Source organism: Phyllostomus hastatus, unplaced genomic scaffold (genome assembly GCF_019186645.2).
Source record: "Phyllostomus hastatus isolate PE091 unplaced genomic scaffold, TTU_PhHast_1.1 phas_contig_90, whole genome shotgun sequence".
NCBI lineage: Eukaryota > Metazoa > Chordata > Mammalia > Chiroptera > Phyllostomidae > Phyllostomus > Phyllostomus hastatus.
This window is the reverse complement of record NW_025333984.1, coordinates 4,416,014-4,436,939: the sequence shown is the minus strand read 5'-3', so window position 1 is coordinate 4,436,939 and position 20,926 is coordinate 4,416,014. Positions and strand designations below refer to the sequence as shown.

The 20,926-nt window shown below is 37.2% G+C and overlaps 1 protein-coding gene across 5 annotated transcripts in view; it reads right to left on the bottom strand.

Annotated features, from left to right (window-relative positions):
• Positions 1 to 20,601, bottom strand: part of ZNF280C (zinc finger protein 280C) — a 73,743-nt gene extending 53,142 nt beyond the window's left edge. For 2 of the 5 annotated variants that reach the window (XM_045852299.1, XM_045852303.1), the window contains exons 1-3: positions 20,440 to 20,601; positions 1,029 to 1,078; positions 864 to 910 (exon numbers count right to left, since the gene is read on the bottom strand). In XM_045852299.1, coding sequence (XP_045708255.1) covers positions 864 to 894 — 31 coding nt within the window. In that variant the 5' untranslated portion in view covers positions 895 to 910; positions 1,029 to 1,078; positions 20,440 to 20,601. The remainder of the gene's footprint in view (positions 1 to 863; positions 911 to 1,028; positions 1,079 to 20,439) is intronic. The other 3 variants (XM_045852300.1, XM_045852301.1, XM_045852302.1) reach the window with 3 other exon arrangements.
• Between the last annotated feature and the right edge of the window lie 325 nt (positions 20,602 to 20,926).

The following is a 20,926-nucleotide window of genomic DNA, read 5'->3' as shown; positions in this document are numbered from 1 at the left end:
CAGTCTATTCCATGTAATTCAAGATTTACTATATATAATCTCAAATGCTCACTATTAATGTGTTTGAATTGTATATGTCTAACTCCAAGGTAAGCTCCTTGAGAGTGAAGAGTATATTTTTTCTTCCTTTGTATTTTCTCTTAGACACAGCAGTCTACTGGACATGCAGTAGGCGCTTAATGTATGATAATTTATGAGCTAAGAAACTAGGCAAAGTCAGGCAATACTATCTTTTAAAAATGAGGGAGACCCATATATACTGATAATAAAAAATTATTTACATCTGTGTTCACAGGTCTTCCTTATTTTTTTTTTACTAGGTGCTGCTACTGTCAATATATTTCAAGGTAGATTGTTGAGTAAAAATTATTTAAAGACACATAATAGCATATATAGTATGATTTTATTTAGAAATAATATAGTTTTTGTCAACACATAAAAGTTTGTGATTATGTATAAAAAGCATTATCTCTGGAGATGAAGAAATACTTCATTTCTAGTTTACTAACATTTTTATTGTATATTTTTTTCACTATGAGCATATATTAGTTTAATAAGTGTGTTATTTACTTATTTTAGCATAGACATTTTTATTGTATTTTTCCACTACCATTTATCCCCCTTATACCTTTCCCCCAGCAATCACCACACTGTTGTCCATGTCCATGAGTCTTTTTTCACTTTTGATCAATCCCTCCACCCTCTAACGCCCCATTGCCATCAACCTGTTCTCTATCTATGAGTCTGTCTCTATTTCGCTTGTTAAATGTGCTCATCTCTACCTTTCTCACCTGTTCTCATGAAGCAAAGTTATAAGTACAAAAGTCACACATACTAGCATCACTTTCAGCAGCAATACTTACTTTTTGGTTGAAAAGGTTTATTGTCATCCATCAAGTTGCAGAGTCACCTAAGCACCAACATACAACATCAATCAATTTTATGAGTCACTTTAATACCAAATATTAAAACATTAAACTTGGGATTCAGAAATCTTTGGGTCTGATTTTGATCTCCAGCAAACTTACCTACCATGAGACTCCAGACAAGGTAGCAAGTTAGGTCTCAGCTTTTGGACCTATAAAATAAACATACCTACTGTTAGAGTGGATTTGTTAAATTAAGTATATACATACATTTACTCCTTTTCTCTTACAAAAAGCTTACCTTTTGAGTTCGATGTTTTTGATATACATATGCTACTCACTTTCTATAACTGGTTTATTCCTCAATGAATGCGAACTTAATCAAATGTTGAATGTACAAAGTATTTATTAATTACTTGAAGAAATCTAATGAATTATTAAATTACAAATAATCTTTGAAAGGCATCCTTTTGTAAAAATGAGGAATTACCCTTTAATATGTTTTATTGAATCTAAATTTTGAAATGCTAAGTAACAATAATCTTTAACTGTTGCCTATTTTTCACATTAGAAATAAATGTTTTGAACATCAATGATTGACTGGGTTCAATTCCCAGTCAGGGTGTGTATGAGAGGGCAGCTGATTGATGTTCTCCCCCCCCCCGCTCCTCTTTTTGTAAAAGAAGTGAAAAATGTCCCTGGATGAGGATTTAATTTTTTTTTTAATTACTCATTGTCTTCTGTGCTCAAGGTAATGTGAAAACTAAGATGAATAAATCATAGCTGTGCTTTCAGAAATTTACAATCTTATGTGTCTATGATTCTTTGGGCTTTTAAAAGGTGGTATATTAGGCTCTGGCTGGTGTAGCTCAGTGGATTGAGCATGGGCCTGTGAACCAAAGGGTCACCAGTTCAATTCTCAATCAGGGCACACGCCTGGGTTGTGGGCCAGGTTCCAGGTAAGGGGTCCATGACAGGCAACCACACATGGATGTTTCTCTCCCTCTCTTTGTCCTTTCCTTCCCCTTTCTCTAAAAATAAATAAAATCTTTAAAAACAAAAAGGTGCTATGTTATTTCCTTAAAACAAGAATATGTGTTCTGAATTCTCATGTACATACTAATTTACACATAAAATAATCATACTTAGAAACTATTTCAGTTATAAAACAAGTAAAATATTAGACATCAGAAATCTAAAGTATTAGGATAAATAGCTAATTGAGTCTTCATATTTATCTTTAATCTTAGACAGCAAAATTAATCTTCCCCAGTTTTTCCAATTCCAAAATTTTCTAGACTGAATTAGACCAAAGGGAAAAAAACTATTTTAACTCTAGAAAAATCTGCTATAAATGCCTGAATTACTATTACAAGAATCTCTAGTGAATTCAATACATAAGCAAATTTCCATAGTTCTGAGGTTTGACTATTTTCTTGAAAGATTTTAGTTATTTATTTTTTAGAGAGAGGGGAAGGGAGAAAGAGAGGGAGAGAAACATCAATGTGTGGTTGCCTCTCACACACCCCCTACTAAGGACCAGGCCTGCAACCCAGGCATGTGCCCTGACTGGGAATTTACCCAACAACCCTTTGGTTCTCAGGCTGGCACTCAATCCACTGAGCTACATTAGCCAGGGCTGAGGTTTGACTATTTAAATCTCTAACTCAGTTATTTGATAGTTATCACTTGTCTTGCAACTAGAATTAAGGTAATACATATATATATGTTGAGTAGATAAATACCTGATAATTCTTTCTCAGCATTAAGGACCTACTACTGATTCCAAGAATACAGAATTTCATTTTTTTTAAATCCTCACTTGAAGACATGTCTTTATTGCTTTTAGAGAGAGGAAAGGGGAAGAGTTGGAGGGGGGACAGAGAGAGAGAGAGAGGAACATTGTTTGGTTGCCTCCTCCATAAGCACCTTGACCAGGGATTGAAACTGAAACCTAGGAATGTACCCTGACCAGGAATTGAACCTGCAACCATTTGGGGTACAGGACAATGCTCCAACTGATTGAGTCACCTGGCCAGAGCCAGAATATTTTTTGTTTAAGTCAGAACTGTACAGCCCATGAGACTCATAAAAAACACTTTTATTAAATGGTCATACAAAATATCTATTGATAGATATTACCACAAATACCTTAAAATTGGTACTAATGTAAAAACAGTATACATAAACATATCCGGTCTACTGCCTATGACTAACTACGGAGATGGCTTTTGGGGCCCATAGCAGCCATGAAGGAGCCTCAATTAATACATTTGCAAACATTCTAAAAAGTCAGAAATCCTCAGATGACATTTAGAATCACAACATCAGTCTAAAGCTGTGCTATCCAATAAGGTAGCTGAGCCCTCCAAAAATATCACCACAAAATACTCAAGTCATTACTTCAGAGTTTTGGTGGCAAGGTAAGGAATTCCGTGGGAGATTAATCTGTTAGAGAAATAAAATATTCAGCAAAATGTGCAGTTAGAAACTTGGTGCTCCTATAATAGCAACTCCAAAGGGTCTCTAGGTTATACAACTCAGAGTTGGCATCAAACTGTAGGAGTAAAGAACTCTCCATTCCAGCTGCTGACTCAGATGCAGATACTATACCCATGTTTAATATGCTGTTCCAATGGGAGAATAATGAATCCCAAGTAACTGACAAACACCTCTTGGAACACACTATTCAGTTTTTGGAGACTGCCTGTATTAATAATTATAATTACTATTTAGATAGTTTCTGTTTTTGGGTTTATATTTTTAAAATTCAACACTTTTAAGAATTGCATAAAGAATTGCATAAAAATTTAAAAACATTAATGTATTAAAATAGTTTAAATGGTTAATTGTATTTTATGTGTATTTTACCACAGGAAAATATATTTAAAAATTAACGGATGCCATTTCACATCCACTAGGATGGCTATAATAAAAAAAGACAGAAAATCACAAGTGCTGGCAAGGATATGGAGAAAAGGGACTCCTTTTATACTGCTGCTGGAAATATGAAATTGTGCAGACACTATGTAAAACACTTTGGTAGTTCCTCACAAAGTTAAACATAATGTTATCGTATGACTCAGCAATTCCACTCTTGGTGAGAAATGAAAACATATGTCCACACAAAAACTTGTACACAAATGTTCATAGCAGCATTATTCATAATACCCCATAATGGAAACAATCCAAATGCCTGATTGATGAATGGATAGCCAAATGTGAAATACCTATAGAATTAAAAATATTCATTCATAAAAATGAATGAAGTACTGATACATACTATGATACGGGTAGATCTTGAGAACATTATACTAAGTGAAAGAAGCCAGTCAAGAAAAAACGATGTATTATATTATTTCATGAAATACCCAAGAATAGCCAATTCATAAAGACAGAAAGTAGAATAGAGGTTGCTTAGGATTGGGAGGGTTGGGGGAAAATGGGGAGTGACTATGAATGGGCATGAGATTTCTTTTTGGGGTACTGAAAATATTCTAAAATTGATTATCGGTAATTTTTTCACTATGTTGTGAATACACTACAACAAATGAACTGTATACTTCAAATGAGTGAACTTTATGTTACATGAATTATCTCAATAAAGCTGTTAAAATAATAAGCTGGTAGGATATAAGGCTGGGAGTTGTGGAGTCACGATGTGGAGAAAGACTACCTAAGAAAGAAGCTAACAAAGAGAAGAGCAAAACCATAGATTCTGGGTTAGAGAAAAAGAGGGGAGGTAAGGAAGACATTCAAGTTTGATGTTATCATTTAAACACCTGAAGCTAGCTATGCTTGAAGCAAATTAATTACTAAATTTTAAAAGGGAATTTAAATTTAAAAAATTTTTAAATTACTAAATTTTCAATTAAGAGAATAATTGTTCACTTCTGGTTTCATCTATTTTGAGCAAGGTTTCTGGTACTTGTATTGAAGAGAATACTCTTACCAATGGACTATGCCAACATTTTTCAAACTAATAGATCTCGAGGAAAAATAGATATGTTCCAGATGGTGCAGGAGGTCTCTAAAACAATACATTGTTTTGTTATCTAAAAAATTAACATTAGCATACTCAGGATAACCTGGATGACCACCTTATAACTAAGCTGTCATAATTTCAATACTCATGGTTTTTAAAGTTGAGATATAATAGATGTATAGCATTATATTAGTTCCAGGTATATAACATAATTCAATATATGCATACTATAAAATAATCACAATGTCTAGTTAACACCCATCACAAAGTTACAAATTTTTTTCTTGTGGTGAGAGCTTTAAGATCTACTCTCTTAGCAACTTTCAAACATTCAATAGTCTTATTAGTTATAGTCACCATTGTGTGTATCACATCCCTGGGACTTATTTATAACTGGAAGTTTGTATCTTTTGGCCAAGTTCACCCAACCACCAATCTGTTTTGTATGTCTATGAGTTTACTTGTTTAAGAAATAAAACAGTATTTGTCTTTCTCTGACTTATCTCACTTAGCATAATGTCCTCAAGGCCCATCCATGTAGCTGCAAATAGCAGGATTCCTTTTTTTAATGGCTGAATATTGTTCCATTGTGTGTGTGTATCACATCACATCTTCTCTATTCATTCATCTGTCCATGATGTTTAGGTTGTTTCCATGCCTTGGATATTGTAAATAATGCTGCAATAAACATGAGGGTGTAGATATCTTTACAAGTTAGTGTTTTTGTTTACTTCAGATAAATTCCCAGAAATGGAATTGCTGGATCTTATCAGTACTCATACTTTGTATTTACTACTGCATTGTCATCAAGTACATTCATTGCTGCTGTCTATTAATAAAAGATCAGAGGGAGAGAATATTTAAATAATGCATGTGCACAAAATGAAGGGTAAATGGCAATATGGTTAGCTATAGAAATGAAAGTATTGAAAAGGTTCAAACAGAAAAATCTTGCAATTGTTTAGATAGATATGAAATATAGGTATGAAAAACTCAAAATACGCAGTGACTGTTTCATCAAAATACATTATTCATTCCATGTATTAAAATTGATTTAAATAGTACTGATTTCATAGTTTTAATTACTTTGTTTTTTGGCACATTTAATTAATTTGTTTTTTAGTAAATTTATTAATATGTGTTTGCACCATTAAAACTTATGATCTTGGTCTTTCCTTTTTGCCTTTGTGTAAGGCCAAAAGAGAGAGTGGTACTTTGATGACCTTAAAGCAGACTTGTAGGAATGTTACTAACAGCATGACCTTTGAGAACAAATCCAGCAACTAGAACCTCACCATTTTCCTCAATAAATTTTAAACAACCATCATTGGGTACAAAGGTTGTGATTCATTCATTCATCCATTCATTCATTCATTTAGCCAATCTTGATCAGCTGGACCCTGACATGCCTTCTGATGGCAGAATTGGTTGTTTGGCTTTGACCCCTACTTTTTCCAGCAAATTCCCTTTGCATGAAAAGCACCTCCAAAGAGTGTTTTACGATTGTGTAGGTACTCTAAGAATATTCTACATTTTAAGTAGGAGGGTGTCTTGTGAAAATGTTTCCCCCCTTGTTTTTGTTTGCTTTTATTTTTGCTTATTTGTTTCTATTTATTTTTAATATTGTTATTTTATTACAGTTGTCCCAATTTTACCCCTTTGCCTCCTCCACCTAGCCCACCCCTACCCTCCAACTCCCACAGTCAATCCCCACACCATTACAACAGGAATTAATCGATACAGTACTGAAATCCAGTAAACACTGGATTATACCTTTGTTCTGTAGACAATTTCACTGGCATTTAAATAATTCAAACTCTCAAACCAGGTTTTGGGAACAATTCACATGTAATTTAGAAGCAAAACATAGGCTCACCATCTTTCCTTTGTCCAAGAAGTTTTAATATTGTGGGGATTAGATATTTTCTTGAAAGCCTGAACACATGAAGTTCAGGTACACTTTGGAAAAATATTTCTGCAGTAACTTTATTATTTTGCCCCAATTTTATTTAGGTTTTCAACTTATGTCTCTGTTGACTTTCTTCTTTTTTATATATTTTATTGATTATGCTATTACAGTTGTCCCACTTCCTCCTCCTTTATTCCCCTCTGCCCTGCATCTGCCCTCCCACCCACATTCCCCCTTCCCCTTAGTTCATATTCATGGGTTGTACATATAAATTCTTTGGCTTCTCTATTTCCTATACTATTCTTAACATTCCCCTGTCTATTTTGTACCATCATTTATGCTTCTTATTCCCTGTACCTTTTCCCCCATTCTTCCCCCACCCCTCCCCACTGATAACCCTCCATGTGATCTCCATTTCTGTGATTCTGTTCCTGTTCTAGTTGTTCGCTTAGCTTGTTTTCGTTTTCATTTTACGTTCAGTTGTTGATAGTTGTGAGTTTGTTGTCATTTTACTGCTCACATTTTTCTTCATCTTCTTTTTTCTCAGATAAGTCCCTTTATCATTTCACATAATAATGGTTTGGTGATGATAAACTGCTTTAACTTGACCTTATCTAGGAAGCACTTTATCTGCCCTTCCATTCTAAATGATAGCTTTGTTGGATAGGGTCATCTTGCTTTTCATCACCTTGAATACTCCTTTCCAGCCCCTTCTTGCATGCAAGGTTTCTTTTGAGAAATCAGCTGAGAGCCTTACGGGAACTCCTTTGTAGGTAACTATCTCCTTTTCTTTTGCTGCTTTTAAGATTCTCTCCTTATCTTTAATCTTCGGTAATGTAATTATGATGTGCCTTCATGTGTGCTTCCTTGGGTCCAACTTCTTTGGGACTCTCTGAGCTTCCTGGACTTCCTGGAAGTCTATTTCTTTGGCCAGATTGGGGAAATTCTCCTTCATTATGTTTTCAAATAAGTTTTCGATTTCAGTTCTTCCTCTTTTTCTTCTGGCATGCCTATGATTTGGATGTTGGGATATATAAAGTTGTCCCAGAGGTTCCTAAACCTCTTATATATTTTTTAATTCTTCTTTCTTCATTCTCTTCAGGTGTAATGTTTATTTCTTCCTTCTGTTCCAAATCTTTGATTTGAGTCCTTTTTTTTCCCTCTTCACTGCTGATTCCTTGTACATTTCTCTTCATTTTACTTTGTATCAACTTCACTTTTTCCTCCATTTTGTGACCATACTCAACCATATCTGTGAGCATCCTGATTACCAGTGTTTTGAACTGTGCATCTGATAGGTTGGCTATCTCTTCATCACTTAGTTCTATTTTTGGAGTTTTCATCTGTTCTTTCATTTGGGCCATTTTTTTTGGTCTCTTACAGCTGTTACACTGTAAGGGGTGGAACGTTAGGTATTTGCCAGGGTGGGGCAACCCACATTGCTGCCTTGCGCTGGTGTATGTGGAGGAGGGGTCCTAGAGGAAACAATGCTCCCTGCTCATCTCTCAGCAGCTTTCAGTCAATTCCCCTGCTTTCCACAAGCAAATCTGGGCCCTTTTGGTGCTGATTCCGGGTGGGCAGGTGTCTCCAACGAACTCTCCTGAGGCTACGAGTTTCTTCTGTTGCTACCACCACAGGTTTTTACAGCCAGAGGTTTTGAGGCGTTATTTCCTCACGCCAGAACTCTGGGTTGTGCTGTTTCTCGGTGCTCCCCAGTTGTTCTTCACGGTTATCTGCTTGCAAATGTGGGCCCGCCTAGTCTGCCAGCTGCCGACTTGCCCATTTCCAGTTATTGCCTTGCCACAGGTCCTCTCCACCCCTGCGGCCCATCTCTGCCCCTCCTACCAGTATGCATGAATGTTTCTTCTTTAACTCCTTGGTTGTCAGACTTCCATACAGTTTGATTTTCTGGCAGTTCTGGTTATTTTTTGTTTTTAAATTTGTTGTTGCCCATCTTTTGGTTGTGCAAGGAGGCAAAGTATATCTACATATACCTCCATCTTGGCCAGAAGTCAAAAGATATGTCTCTGTTGACTTTCATACTTCATTTATTGGTAGAAAACAGCTAGATGACCGACCCTAAAGATATAAAATTCATTGGTCTAATACTTTGCAATTATTGCCTATATTTTAAAATATTTTTATGTTAGTTTTTGGGATTGGGCACTATAGTAAACCTTATTTTCTGCAAAGTAATTTTTATATCACATTCAGGCTAAAGATTTTATCTATAAGAATATGCTTCATTATAATTCATTTGTAAAAGATAACCAGGAGAAAAAAACTAATGCATAAATGGCCTTTCGAAGCCAAACTATATAGTATTTTATAAAAGTTTCACAAAATATACTATAATGACTAATTTCTAAAATAACCTCAGGATTGTATTATTAGTTAATTCACATCTTATAGGGGTAAACTTTTTTACAGGTTTTGTAAATTAATTTTTAGAGAGAGGGGAAGGGAGGGAGAAAGGGGGGGGGAGAAATATCAACGTGCAGTTGCCTCACATGCACTCTCTACTGGGGACCTGGCCTGAAACCCAGGTATGTGTCCTGATTGAGAATTGAACTGGTGACCCTTTGGTTCTCAGGCCTGCACTCAATTCACCGAGGCACACCAGCTAGGGCTTATAGGGGTAAATTTTATCCACTAGGGAAAATGTCAACTAAAAAACTACAGTATAGGGATGAGAACACTGGACATAGGCTGAATAACTAAGTGGGAATTTGGACTCTATTATTTTCCGGTTGCCAAACCTATAGGATGTTTAATCAACCTCCTTGACCTTAGTTATCTATCTGTAAAATGAAAACAGTAATATCTACTGAGAAGATGAGAAAACAAAATTCTAGTTCAGATAAAAAAAATGTTAATATATTGTCATAAATGAAGTATACAACATCAGTAGTTCTCAAACTTTTTGGTCTAAGGAACTCTTTGCATTCTTAAAACTTAATAAGGACCTCAATGAGCTTTTAGTTTATGTGGATTATATCTATTGTAACTTACCACATTAGAAATTAAAACTTAGATTGGAGAAAATGGTGGAGGAGTGAGGGGAAGTTACACTAACCTTCTCCCAGGACCAATCTGGAAATACAACTAAATGGTGGAGAAATCACCTGGAATAAACAACTGAACAATAGCAGGAGAGAAGCCTTATAACTATATACAGAAGAAACAGCTTTGGCAGAACATGACTGGTAGGCAGTGCAGTGGAGACACGAGAGGACTAGTTGGGCACCTATAGGTGGCAGCTGAAGTGACAGAGGGATATTTAAGTGGCCAGTTGGATACACCTGAGAAGTGTGAGGTCTAAACCCTAAGCTAGACTCTCCAGCCTAGAGCACCAGAGCCTGAAAAATACACAAATATCACCCAGCTACAAAAAGTAGAGGGGTTTCTCTCTGCCAGAGACATTTGGCTGGAGACTCAAAGAACTCTTTAAAGGGCCAATGCATAGATTTCATTTGCAGCCACTTAACCAGGGCTCCAGCAAAGAAAGAGGCAGAGCGGACTGGAGATACTTGAGGAGAGTCGGGGAACAGGGACTTTGGGGAGAGAACTGAGAGAGCAGCTGTGAGGATCCTGGTGCTGAGTCACCCCCATACTGCAGGAGCCATCTTGCTCAGGCAGATCACTCCCCTCCAAGTGGCAGCAGCCAGAGGGGAAGCAATAGCCTCATCCCCAGGAGGGACTCGGCTCCAACTATGGTGCTTAAGCCTGACTGCTGAGTGCAGAGTGACTAGATTAATAACTGAAGGACTCAGCCACAGAGTAGATCCCTGGTAGTCTCAAATAGGCTGCCTAAGGCAAGATGGGGGTCACCATCTGATATCACCAGAGGTGGATCCGGAAAGCAAAAACAGTGGTAAATACTAGATGCTATCAAGAGGAAACCCACCATAGTCTTCTCCATGATTTGTGATATTTTCTTTCCTGTATAGCTTTTAACATTTATTTCTTGTCTTTCAAGTTTGTGCATATTAAGTCACTAGATATTATAAGTTATTTTAATTCACATATTTTGCTCCTCCCTTCTCTTACCCCATTTACCTCCTTCTTTCCTCTATTTTCATTTTAAATTTTGTTTTTTCTCTTGCTACAATGTGTTTCCATTATGCACTTACTATTTCTACCCTATCCACCCTCTCAAAACCAATTTTCTTGTCAAAGGTCATCTCACATTCTTTTTCCTTCTCTTAAAATACCCTATCTCTCTCTCTCTCCATATTTAGCAATCTTTGCTTGCTGGTTGTAGATAAGGTAGTTGTTGCATTTTTTTTCCATTTTATCTCTAGAACTTCACTATTTTTGTATTTCAAATCTCAAATTTTACCTTTCCCCTCTCCTACTTTTTTGTCTGAAATTTTACTTTGTCCCTCTCTTATTGCCCCCTTTTTTCTTTATTGTTTCTCTTTCATCTCCAATTTTAATTTTCCCTGTCTTAGCCTGGTTTTCATTCCTCACATTTGCTATTCCCTCTCCCTCTACCATCTCAAAAGCCCTTCCCTTTCCTCTAGATATCTCTTAAACTTTTCTTTATTCATTTCCCCCTGTAATTCTTACCCTACCTGTATTAATTTTAGCTCATTTATTGCTGGTAGTGCTGTGGTGGATCCTTTTCTCCAATTTTGGTTCTTATTTTTTATTATTTACTTCCTTTTTCCCCTTTTTGTTTCTATTTTACATTTTAAAATTACTGTTTAAACCTAGTACTATACACTCCCCTTCTCTTACTCCATTCTGCCTTCATTCCCTTTTTTATTTACCATGTGAATTATACTTACTCCCTTCTCATTGCTCCGATTCCTTACTCTTATTAGTGTTCCTCCCTCTATCCTCTCAAAATCATTTTTCTTTCAGTAGGTCACATCATATTCGCTCTCCTTTCTTACAATAATCTTGATCTCTTTACACCCTCAATAACACTGGTTCATTTACTGTTGATAGTGGGACTGTGGATGTAAACTATTTTTGAAGACGTGGCTTTGTTCTGGCAGCATCTGCACAACATTATACAAGACGTGGTGGGTGGAGTGACCCTAGTCAACCAGTTGGAGGGAAGGACCCACCAAAGAATGACCCAACAACAATCAAAACCCAATTACATCCACAGAGCCAACATAAATGGGATAAATGGCATCCCAAGAGCATCAAGTTCAGGAGATCATAGAGAATGGACCACTGAATCACACAGGTCTCCACCACAGAAATTCACACCACAAAGACACAGAGTTAAAGCAGATAATTTAAGAGGTAGAAGCAAACAAGAGTCTACCAAAAAATGGGAAGACAAAGAAACAACCCCGAATAGAAAGGAAAGGAGGAATCCCCAGAAAGAGTGCTAAATGAAACAGAGGCAAGTAAGCTATCAGATATTGAGTTCAAAGCAATGGTTATAAGAAAGCTCAATGAGCTAATTGAAAATTACCAAAGACTACAGAGAAGGTACAAGGAACTTACTGTGAACTACATCAGCATGAAACAGGACACAGAAACTATCAAAAAGAGCCAGGAATAAATGAAGAATACAATTTCTGAATGGAAGGATTCTTTCTACACAGTACAAGGAATCAAAACCAGGCTAGATGAAGCAGAGGATAGATAGAATCAGTGAGCTGGAGGACAAGGTAGAAAACAACTTCCAGAAAGAGCAGCAAGAAAAGGAAAAAAGATTCATAAAAAAACAAGAGGAGTTAAGGGAACTGCAGGACAATATGAAATGTAATAATATCCATATAATAGGGACACCAGAAGAAGAAGAGGAGCAAAGGGTAGAAAACCTGTTTGAAAAAGTAATTATGGAAAATTTCTAATTTGATGACAGAAAAAAATCACACAAGTCCAGGAAGCACAGAGGGTAGCAATCAGGATGAACTCAAACAGGCCCACTCCACAACACATGTAATTGAAATGGCAAAATTCCAAGACAAAGAGAGAATCTTAAAGGCAGCAAGGGAGAACAGGAAGTAATATACAAGGGAGCCCCGATGAGTCTAGCAGCTGACTTCTCAATGGAAACACTACAGGCCAGAAGGGAATGGCAAGAAATATTCCAGGTAATGAAAAGCAAAGGCCTGCAACTAAGACTACTCTATCCAGAAAGGCTCTCAATTAAAATGGAAGACCAAATAAGGAGGTTCCTAGAGAAAGGAATGGTAAAAGAATTCACCTCCACTAAACCAGCACTGCAAGATATGTTAAAGGAACTGCTTTAAGAAGATGAATAAAAAGAGTGAGAGAGAGGGGCACACATGTAGAAAAAGGAAAAATGGCAATGAGTACGTACCTATCAATAATAGTCTTAAATGTAAATGTATTAAATGCTCCAGTAATAAGACAAAGGGTATCTGAATGGATAAAACATGACCCACACATATGCTGCCTACAAGAGACCCACCTCAGAACAAAAGACCTACACAGACTGAAAGTGAAGGTTTGGAAAAAAATATTCCAAGCTAATGGACAGGAAAAAAAACCTGGGGTAGTAACACTTATATCAGAAAAAATAGACTGCAAAAGAAAGGTCATAAAAAGAGACACAGGAGGATACTCCATGACACTCAAGGGAAGAAGCCATCAAGACATAAACATTGTAAACATATGTACACCCAACATAGGAGCATCCAAATATAAAAGGAAAATCTTGGAGGATGTCAAGAAAGATACAGGCAGCAACACATATATAGTAGGGGATTTTAACACTCCACGGACAAAAATGGTTAGACCTTCCAAACAAAATATCAACAAGGATAGCGTGGCACTGAACGATGCACTAGATCAAATGGACTTAACTGACATATACAGAACCTTTCACCCTAGAGAAGGAAAATATGCATTCTTTTCGAATTCACACGGAACATTTTGAAAGACAGACCACATGACAGGACACAAAACAAGCCTCAACTAATTCAGGAAAACTGAAATCATACCAAGTATTTTCTCAGACTACAAGGGCTTGAAACTAGAAACCAACCTCAAGGAAAAAATTGAAAAACATTCAAATTCATGGAGAATGAATAGCATGCTATTAAATAATAAATGGGTTAATAATGAGAACAAGGAAGAAATGAAAATGTTTCTGGAAACAAATGAAAATGAACACACAACAGCCCAAATCCTGTGGGACACAGTGAAGGCAGTCCTTGGAGGGAAGTTCACAGTGATACACGCCTACCTAAAAAATAGAAACATTTCAAACAAACAACCTAACACTATGCCTACAAGAACTCGAGGAAGAACAACGAAGACAGCTCAGAGCAAGCAGAAGGAAGGAAATAACCAAGATCAGAGCAGAATTAAATGACATAGAGACTAAAAGCACAATTCTAAGAATCAATGAATCCAGGAGCTGATTCTTTGAAAAGATAAACAAAATAGACAATGCTTTAAGCAGGCTCATCAAGAAAAAAAGAGAGAGGACCCAAATAAACAATCAGAAATGAAACAGGAGAGATTACAACTGATACTACAGAAATAAAAAGGATTGAAAGAAATTACTACAAAGAATTATATGCCAAGAAATTTGAAAACCTAGGTGAAATGGACAAATTTCTAGAAAAATATAATCTTCTAAAACTCAATGAAAAAGAAGCAGAAAGCCTGAAGAGACCAATAACAGCAGACAAAATTGAAGCAGTAATAAAAAAACTGGCATATAAAAGCCCTGGGCTGGATGGTTTCACGGGAAAATTTTTACAAAACATTTAAGGAAGAGCTAACCCCTAATCCTTGTCAAACTGTTCCAAAAAATCCAAGAAGCAGGAAGACTCGCAGACTCTTTTTATGAGGCCAGCATCATCCTAATCCCAGAACCAGATAAAGACACAACAAAGAAAGAAACTGCAGGCCAATATCGCTGATGAACATAGATGCTAAAATCCTCAACAAAATATTGGCAAACTGCATCCAGTAATACATGAAAAAGATCATACACCATGATCAAGTCAGATTCTTTCTTGGGATGCAAGGATGGTACAATATTCACAAATCAATAAATGTAATAATACATCACATTAAAAAAGGAATGACAAAAATTATATGATCATACCAATAGATGCTGAATCAGCATTTGATAAGGTACAGCACCCATTTATGATAAAAACACTCAGCCAAGCGGGAGTAGAGGGTGCATACCTCAACGTAATGAAGGCCCTATATGAGAAACCTGCAGCCAACATCATATCAATGAACAAAAACTAAAGCATTCCCACTAAGAATAGGAACAAAACAAGGATGTCCGCTTTTACCACTTCTATTCAACATAATAGTGGAAGTTCTAGCCACAGTGATCAGAAAAGAAAAAGAAATAAAAGACATCCAAACTGGAAAGGAGGAAGGAAGCAAAACTCATTGTTTGCAGATGACATGACAGTATACATATAAAACCCTAGAGACTCCACCAAAAATCCACTCAACCTAGTAAGTGAATTTGTCAAAACAGTGGGATAGAAAGTCAATGTTCAGAAATCATTGGCAGTTTTGTACACCAACAATGAAATATCAGAAATAGAAATCAGGAAAAAATCCCAGTTGATATAGCAACAAGAAAAATAATGTTTGTTTTTTTTAAACCTAGAAATAAACCTAACCACAGAGGTAAAAGACCTGTACTCAGAAAACTATACAACACTGAAGAAAGAAATTAAGGAAGACACAAATAGGGAGCAGTGGGGGTGGGAATGCAGACAACTTTAACTGAACAACAATAAAGTAATGCAAAAAATTAAGCGGGCTGAGAACCAAAGTGTCGCAGGTTTGATTCCCAGCCAGGGTACATGCCTGGGTTGCAGGCCATGACCCCCAGCAACCGCACATTGATGTTTTTCTCTTTCTCTTTCTCCCTCCCTTCCCTCTCTAAAAAATAAATAAATAAAATCTTTAAAAAAATAAAGTAATGTAAAAAATTTAAAAATAAATTAATAGTTAGTATGTTTTTTGTCTTAAAAAAGGGAAGACACAAATAAATGGAAGTGTATACCATGTTCATACATTAGAAAAATTATCATCAAAATGTCCATACTACCCAAAGCAATTTATACATTCAATGCAACCCCTATTAAAATACCAATGACATATTTCACAGATCTAGAACAAATATTTCAAAAATTTATATGGAATCATAAATGACCTTGTATAGTCTCAGCAATTTTGAGAAAAAACAAAGTAGGAGGGATCACAATACCTAACATCAAATATATTACAAGGCCACTGTTATCAAAACAGTCTGGTACTGGACTAATAACAGACATATAGATGTATGTCTAGACATATGTAACAGAATTGATTTCCCAGAAATAAACACATGTCTCTATGGTCAATTAATATTCAACAAAGGGGGCAGGGACATAACATGGAGTAAAAATAGTCTCTTCAACAAATAGTGTTGGGAGATCTCAAGAGCCACATGCAAAACAATGAAATTTGACCACCAACTTACACCATACACAAAAATAAACTCATGGTGGATAAAAGACTTAAATACAAGTTGTGACACCATAAAGTCCTAGAGAAGAAAACAGGCAGGAAACCTTCAGATATTCCATGAAGCAATATTTTCACTGATATGTTCCCTAGAGCAAGGGACATAAAGGAAAGAATAAACAAATGGGATTTCATCAAAATAAAAAGCTTCTGCATGGCTAAAGAAAATATCAGCAAAATGAAAAGGGAATCAACCATGTGGGAATATATATTTGCCAATGACACCTTGGACAAGGCTTTGATCTCCAAAATATATAAAGAATTCACACGACTCCATACCAGAAAGACAAACGATCCAATTAAAAAATGAGCAAAGGTCCTTAAGAGACACTTCTCCAAGAAAGACATACCAAGGGCCCAGAGACATATGAAAGGATGCTCAGCACCACTAGCCATCAGAGAGCTGCAAATTAAAACTCCTTGATGGCTCTGGCTAGTGTGGCTCAGTGGATTGAGCACCGGCCTGTGAACCAAAGAGTTGCTGGTTTGATTCCCAGTCTAGGGCACATGCCTGGGTTGCAGGCCAGGTCCCCAGTTGCGGGCCCACGAGAGGCAACCACACACTGATGTTTCTCTCCCTATCTTTCTTCCCCCTTTCTCTATGCCTAAAAATAAATAAATAAAATCTTAAAAAAAGATTAAAAAAAAAAACCTCAATAAGATACCCCTTCATACCTGTCAGAATGACCGTCATAAACAAATCAGCAATCAACAAATGCTGGCAAGGTTGTGGAGAAAAGGGAACCCTAGTACACTGTTGGTGGGAATGAAGACTGGTGCAGGCACCGTGGGAAACACTATGGAATTTCCTAAAAACAAAACAAAACAAAACAAAACAACAACTAAAAATGGAACTGCATTTTGACCTGGCAATTCTACTGCTGGGATTATACCCTAAGAATCCTGAAACACCAATTCAAAAGCAGCTATGCACCCCAACGTCCATAGTGGTGTTATCTGTAATACTCAAGTGCTGGAAAAGCCTAAGTGCCCATCAGTAAATGAGTGGATCAAAAAACTGGTATTTTATACAATGGAATACTATGTAGCAGAAAGAAAAAACTCCCCCTCTTTATTGATAGCATGGCTGGAAATGGAGATTATGCTAAGTGAAATAAGCCAGGCAGTGAAAGACAAATACCATATGATCCCCCCTATAAGTGGAACCTCATCACCAAACAGACAAGAGAACAAAATAGAATGAAAGACATGGAAATAAAGAACTGACAGTGACCAGAGGGGAGGGAGGAGGGTTATAATGGGGAAAAAAGGGGAAGGGTCAAGTCAAAGAACAAGTATAAAGGACCCATGGACAACGACAAAGGGTGGCAGGATTGAATGTGGGAGGTGGGGGTTTGGTAGGGCAGGGGAGAGTAATATGGAAAAATGGGGACAAGTGTAATTGAACAATAATTGTTTAAATCCAAAAAAAAAGAAATTAAAACTTAAAAATTTAATATTTATTTATTTAAAGCACAAATAAGCCCAATACATGTTCATATATAGTTTTAATGAAAATACTTTTTTCAAACAAAAAATTTAATGAGAAGTGTGGTACTGATTTACATTTTTGCAAATGTCTTTAATATCCATCTTAATAAAAGACAACTGGATTCTTATGTAAGCTTCTGAAATGTATCTTTTGTTTTTCTAATTATATACAAAGGAGTACACCATGAATAAATCCTCATTAAATATTTAATAAAATTGGTTTCACTATTTTGTGATTCTTATGTAAGTTATTTGTAAAATGACTTAAAACATAAAAAATAATGTAACAAGTTCCATTGGAGCCAGATTGTACATAGTGATGACTATTTTTCCTGACATATCCAGAGTGAATAAAAACACTCCTTAAAAGAAAACTGCTTTGCAGAAAATGAATCAAAAAGTCTAGACACACATTTTTAATACCATTACAGAATAAATTAAGTGTTTTTGAGTCATTTAAAATAACCTTACTGAAAACCAAATATTTTTAAATCCTTCTTGATGTAGGAAGACAGAATAGGTAATACATATTTCTGATCTTTTAACTTAGTTTTGAAATAACAAAATATTTTAATATATATTTCCAATATCCTGTCACTAAAACTACGGATTTCTTTTATTTCCAAAAAATTGCTATTCATTTAGGTATTCTCCCTCTCCTATTAGTATAAGAGTGACAGAAATATTTTGGTATGGTTCTTTTAAAAACATTTTATTGTAGTTTTTTTCCATTACTATTTATCCCCCTTATACTCCCCTCCCCCCTGCAATCAGCACACTGTTGTCCACGTCCATGAGTTCTTTTTCCTTGATCCCTCCACTTTGTATGATTCTAAATGTCCCCTTGAATAAAGAGAACAAATAGGAGAAAAGAAGAGGTACAAAATTATATATCCTTATCCCCTCATTCACTTCTTCAACTAAAAATGCTGATGCTAAGTAGTAAAACACTGGGCTGAAGAAATTGGATTGGACTAGAAAACAACTGAGGAAAGAAAATAGGTTGAAACTGTACTTTAACAATTAAAATAAAATTAAAAAAAAAAGAAAATAGGTTGAATAGGGGAAGCTGAAATTTGGAGCCCTTCAACATGAAAACTTTTTTTCAATGTGTTATTCTTCAACTTTTCCACATGCTTGGAAATAATAATAGTTTAAATACTAAAAAGGTGAAAAGATGTAAAATATTAAAAATAAAAATATAAAGGAAAGGGGAATTGGAAAATATTTCTTCTGTTTTTAGGGGGTGAGCATCCTTTTTTATTCTCCTTTATCACCTCAGTCCCGTGAAAAGTGTGGCATAATACAGTAAATTGAACATTGGCCGAAGACTTAGAAGATCTAGGTTTAAGAACAGGTCCTATCAATTCCTACCATTTAAGACTTCGGTACAATCTCCTTGAGGCTGTTCCCTCACCTTCCACACAGTTCTATCAGCACCCCACAGCCCACCTCAAAATGGGTAATAATCAATGAAATATACAAATGTAAAATACAATTATAGTGGAATTTGTACCAATGTTAAAACATCAAGGGCATACAGCCGTAACTTAATAAAACAAACCAGTGCCTTCATAGGCTCTGAAAATTTATCCTTAAGGAGGCGGTTGGAGTTTTCACGGTAACCCCCCAAGCAGGACATCTCATGAATGCAAAGAGGAGACTTTTGTAGTTTAAAACTCTATTTCTTGGTTCCAATTTTATATTTAACGGCACTAGAAGACATTAAAATTCACAGACCAAAACTGAAAACAAAAGGCAAAATTTAAGTCCACATATTTAAAAAAAAAAACAACAACTAAAAAATCTTTGCAAACAAAGAGAATCCCTTGGAAGAAGATCTCCCATGCTTCCAGAAGCTGGTACACTTGACATTTTATTCTGATTTCTCCTTAATAAAAAGCACTAAAACTTGAGATAAGTCAAGAGGAACTCTCTCCGTGTCTAGAGAAGGATAAAGCCTGAGAATGAGATATTTTTTTCCATTAAGTAAAACCTGCAAAGCTCACTGCTAAAAAAATTGTGTATCGAACTCCACGTTTCTTCTCAAGGCTCTTCTCCTCTAGACAATAACGGAATGGAGCACGATTTCTATAACGGAGGAGCGAAGTCCCTTTGGCAAGAACAAGGATTTGAGCACTCTACGACCATTAACCTGGGTCGGGGGAGCCTGGACCTAAACGATGGGCCCAAAGGCCCCTGAATCCTGAAAGTTCGGAACCTTCCCTGGTTTCTTTGCCTACGACTTTAGAGACTTAGGGATAGGCGGATGTCGCCAAACGTCGACATCAAAAGTATAAAAGACCAAAGGGAGCTGCCTCCAAAAAGAAAAGACAAAACCTGTCATGGGACAGATGCACAGGTCCCAAGAGCTGAGGTGGCAGTGGCGGCGGCCCGCGCGACCACGGCCTGAGCTGCCCGCCAAACCCTGCCGCCGAGCAGCTACCTTCCTTAGATCCCTCCCCCGCCAGGAATGGCGCAAGATGGTGGCCCACCCGGCACCGCGCCACCTCGCCGTCCCCTCCCCCGCGCCCCGGGCGATCCAGGCGACTCACGCCGGAATTCAGACCCTCAAGACTCCCGCTGCCTTCCTCAGCGCTAGGCCGCTGTTGCCGCCCTCAGGGCAAGGCGGTCACCGCCGCAAGCGAGAGCCTCCGCCAGCTTCCCCGAGGCGCAGGCGGGCGTGGGGGGACACGTACCGCGAACAGAACCGGTCAGCCAAACTGGGACTTGAAGGAGGAGGAGAAAGAGGAGGAGCACAAAAATACCGAGCGGCGGCCAAAGAAAAGCAGCAGCCTCGGTGACTCCAGGCGTGGAATGATCGACTCAGACCTCGGTGGAGGTATATAGCTGAGCGCGCTGCCTCATGGGTAGGGGACCGCGCCTCCACCACCCCCATCCGGCCCACTGCACATCCGGGTTTCTTTTCTAACGGATGACGGAGGGCGTTCGCGGACATGTGCAGGGCCTCACAAATTCTCGAAGGCAGCGGCAATTTGGCTGTGCGCTGTGGTTGGTGGGTCGCGGGCTGCGAGCCCTGGAGAAGGCGGGAGGCTGAAGCCGAAATCTTTCTCAATCCTCCTGTCAACCAGGGTTGCAGTTCCAAAATTCGGGCTGCACCCAGTATCTCAGCACATGAAAATGTGAATTCTGGATCCTCCCTGTGTGTAATGGGGAGAGGCAACA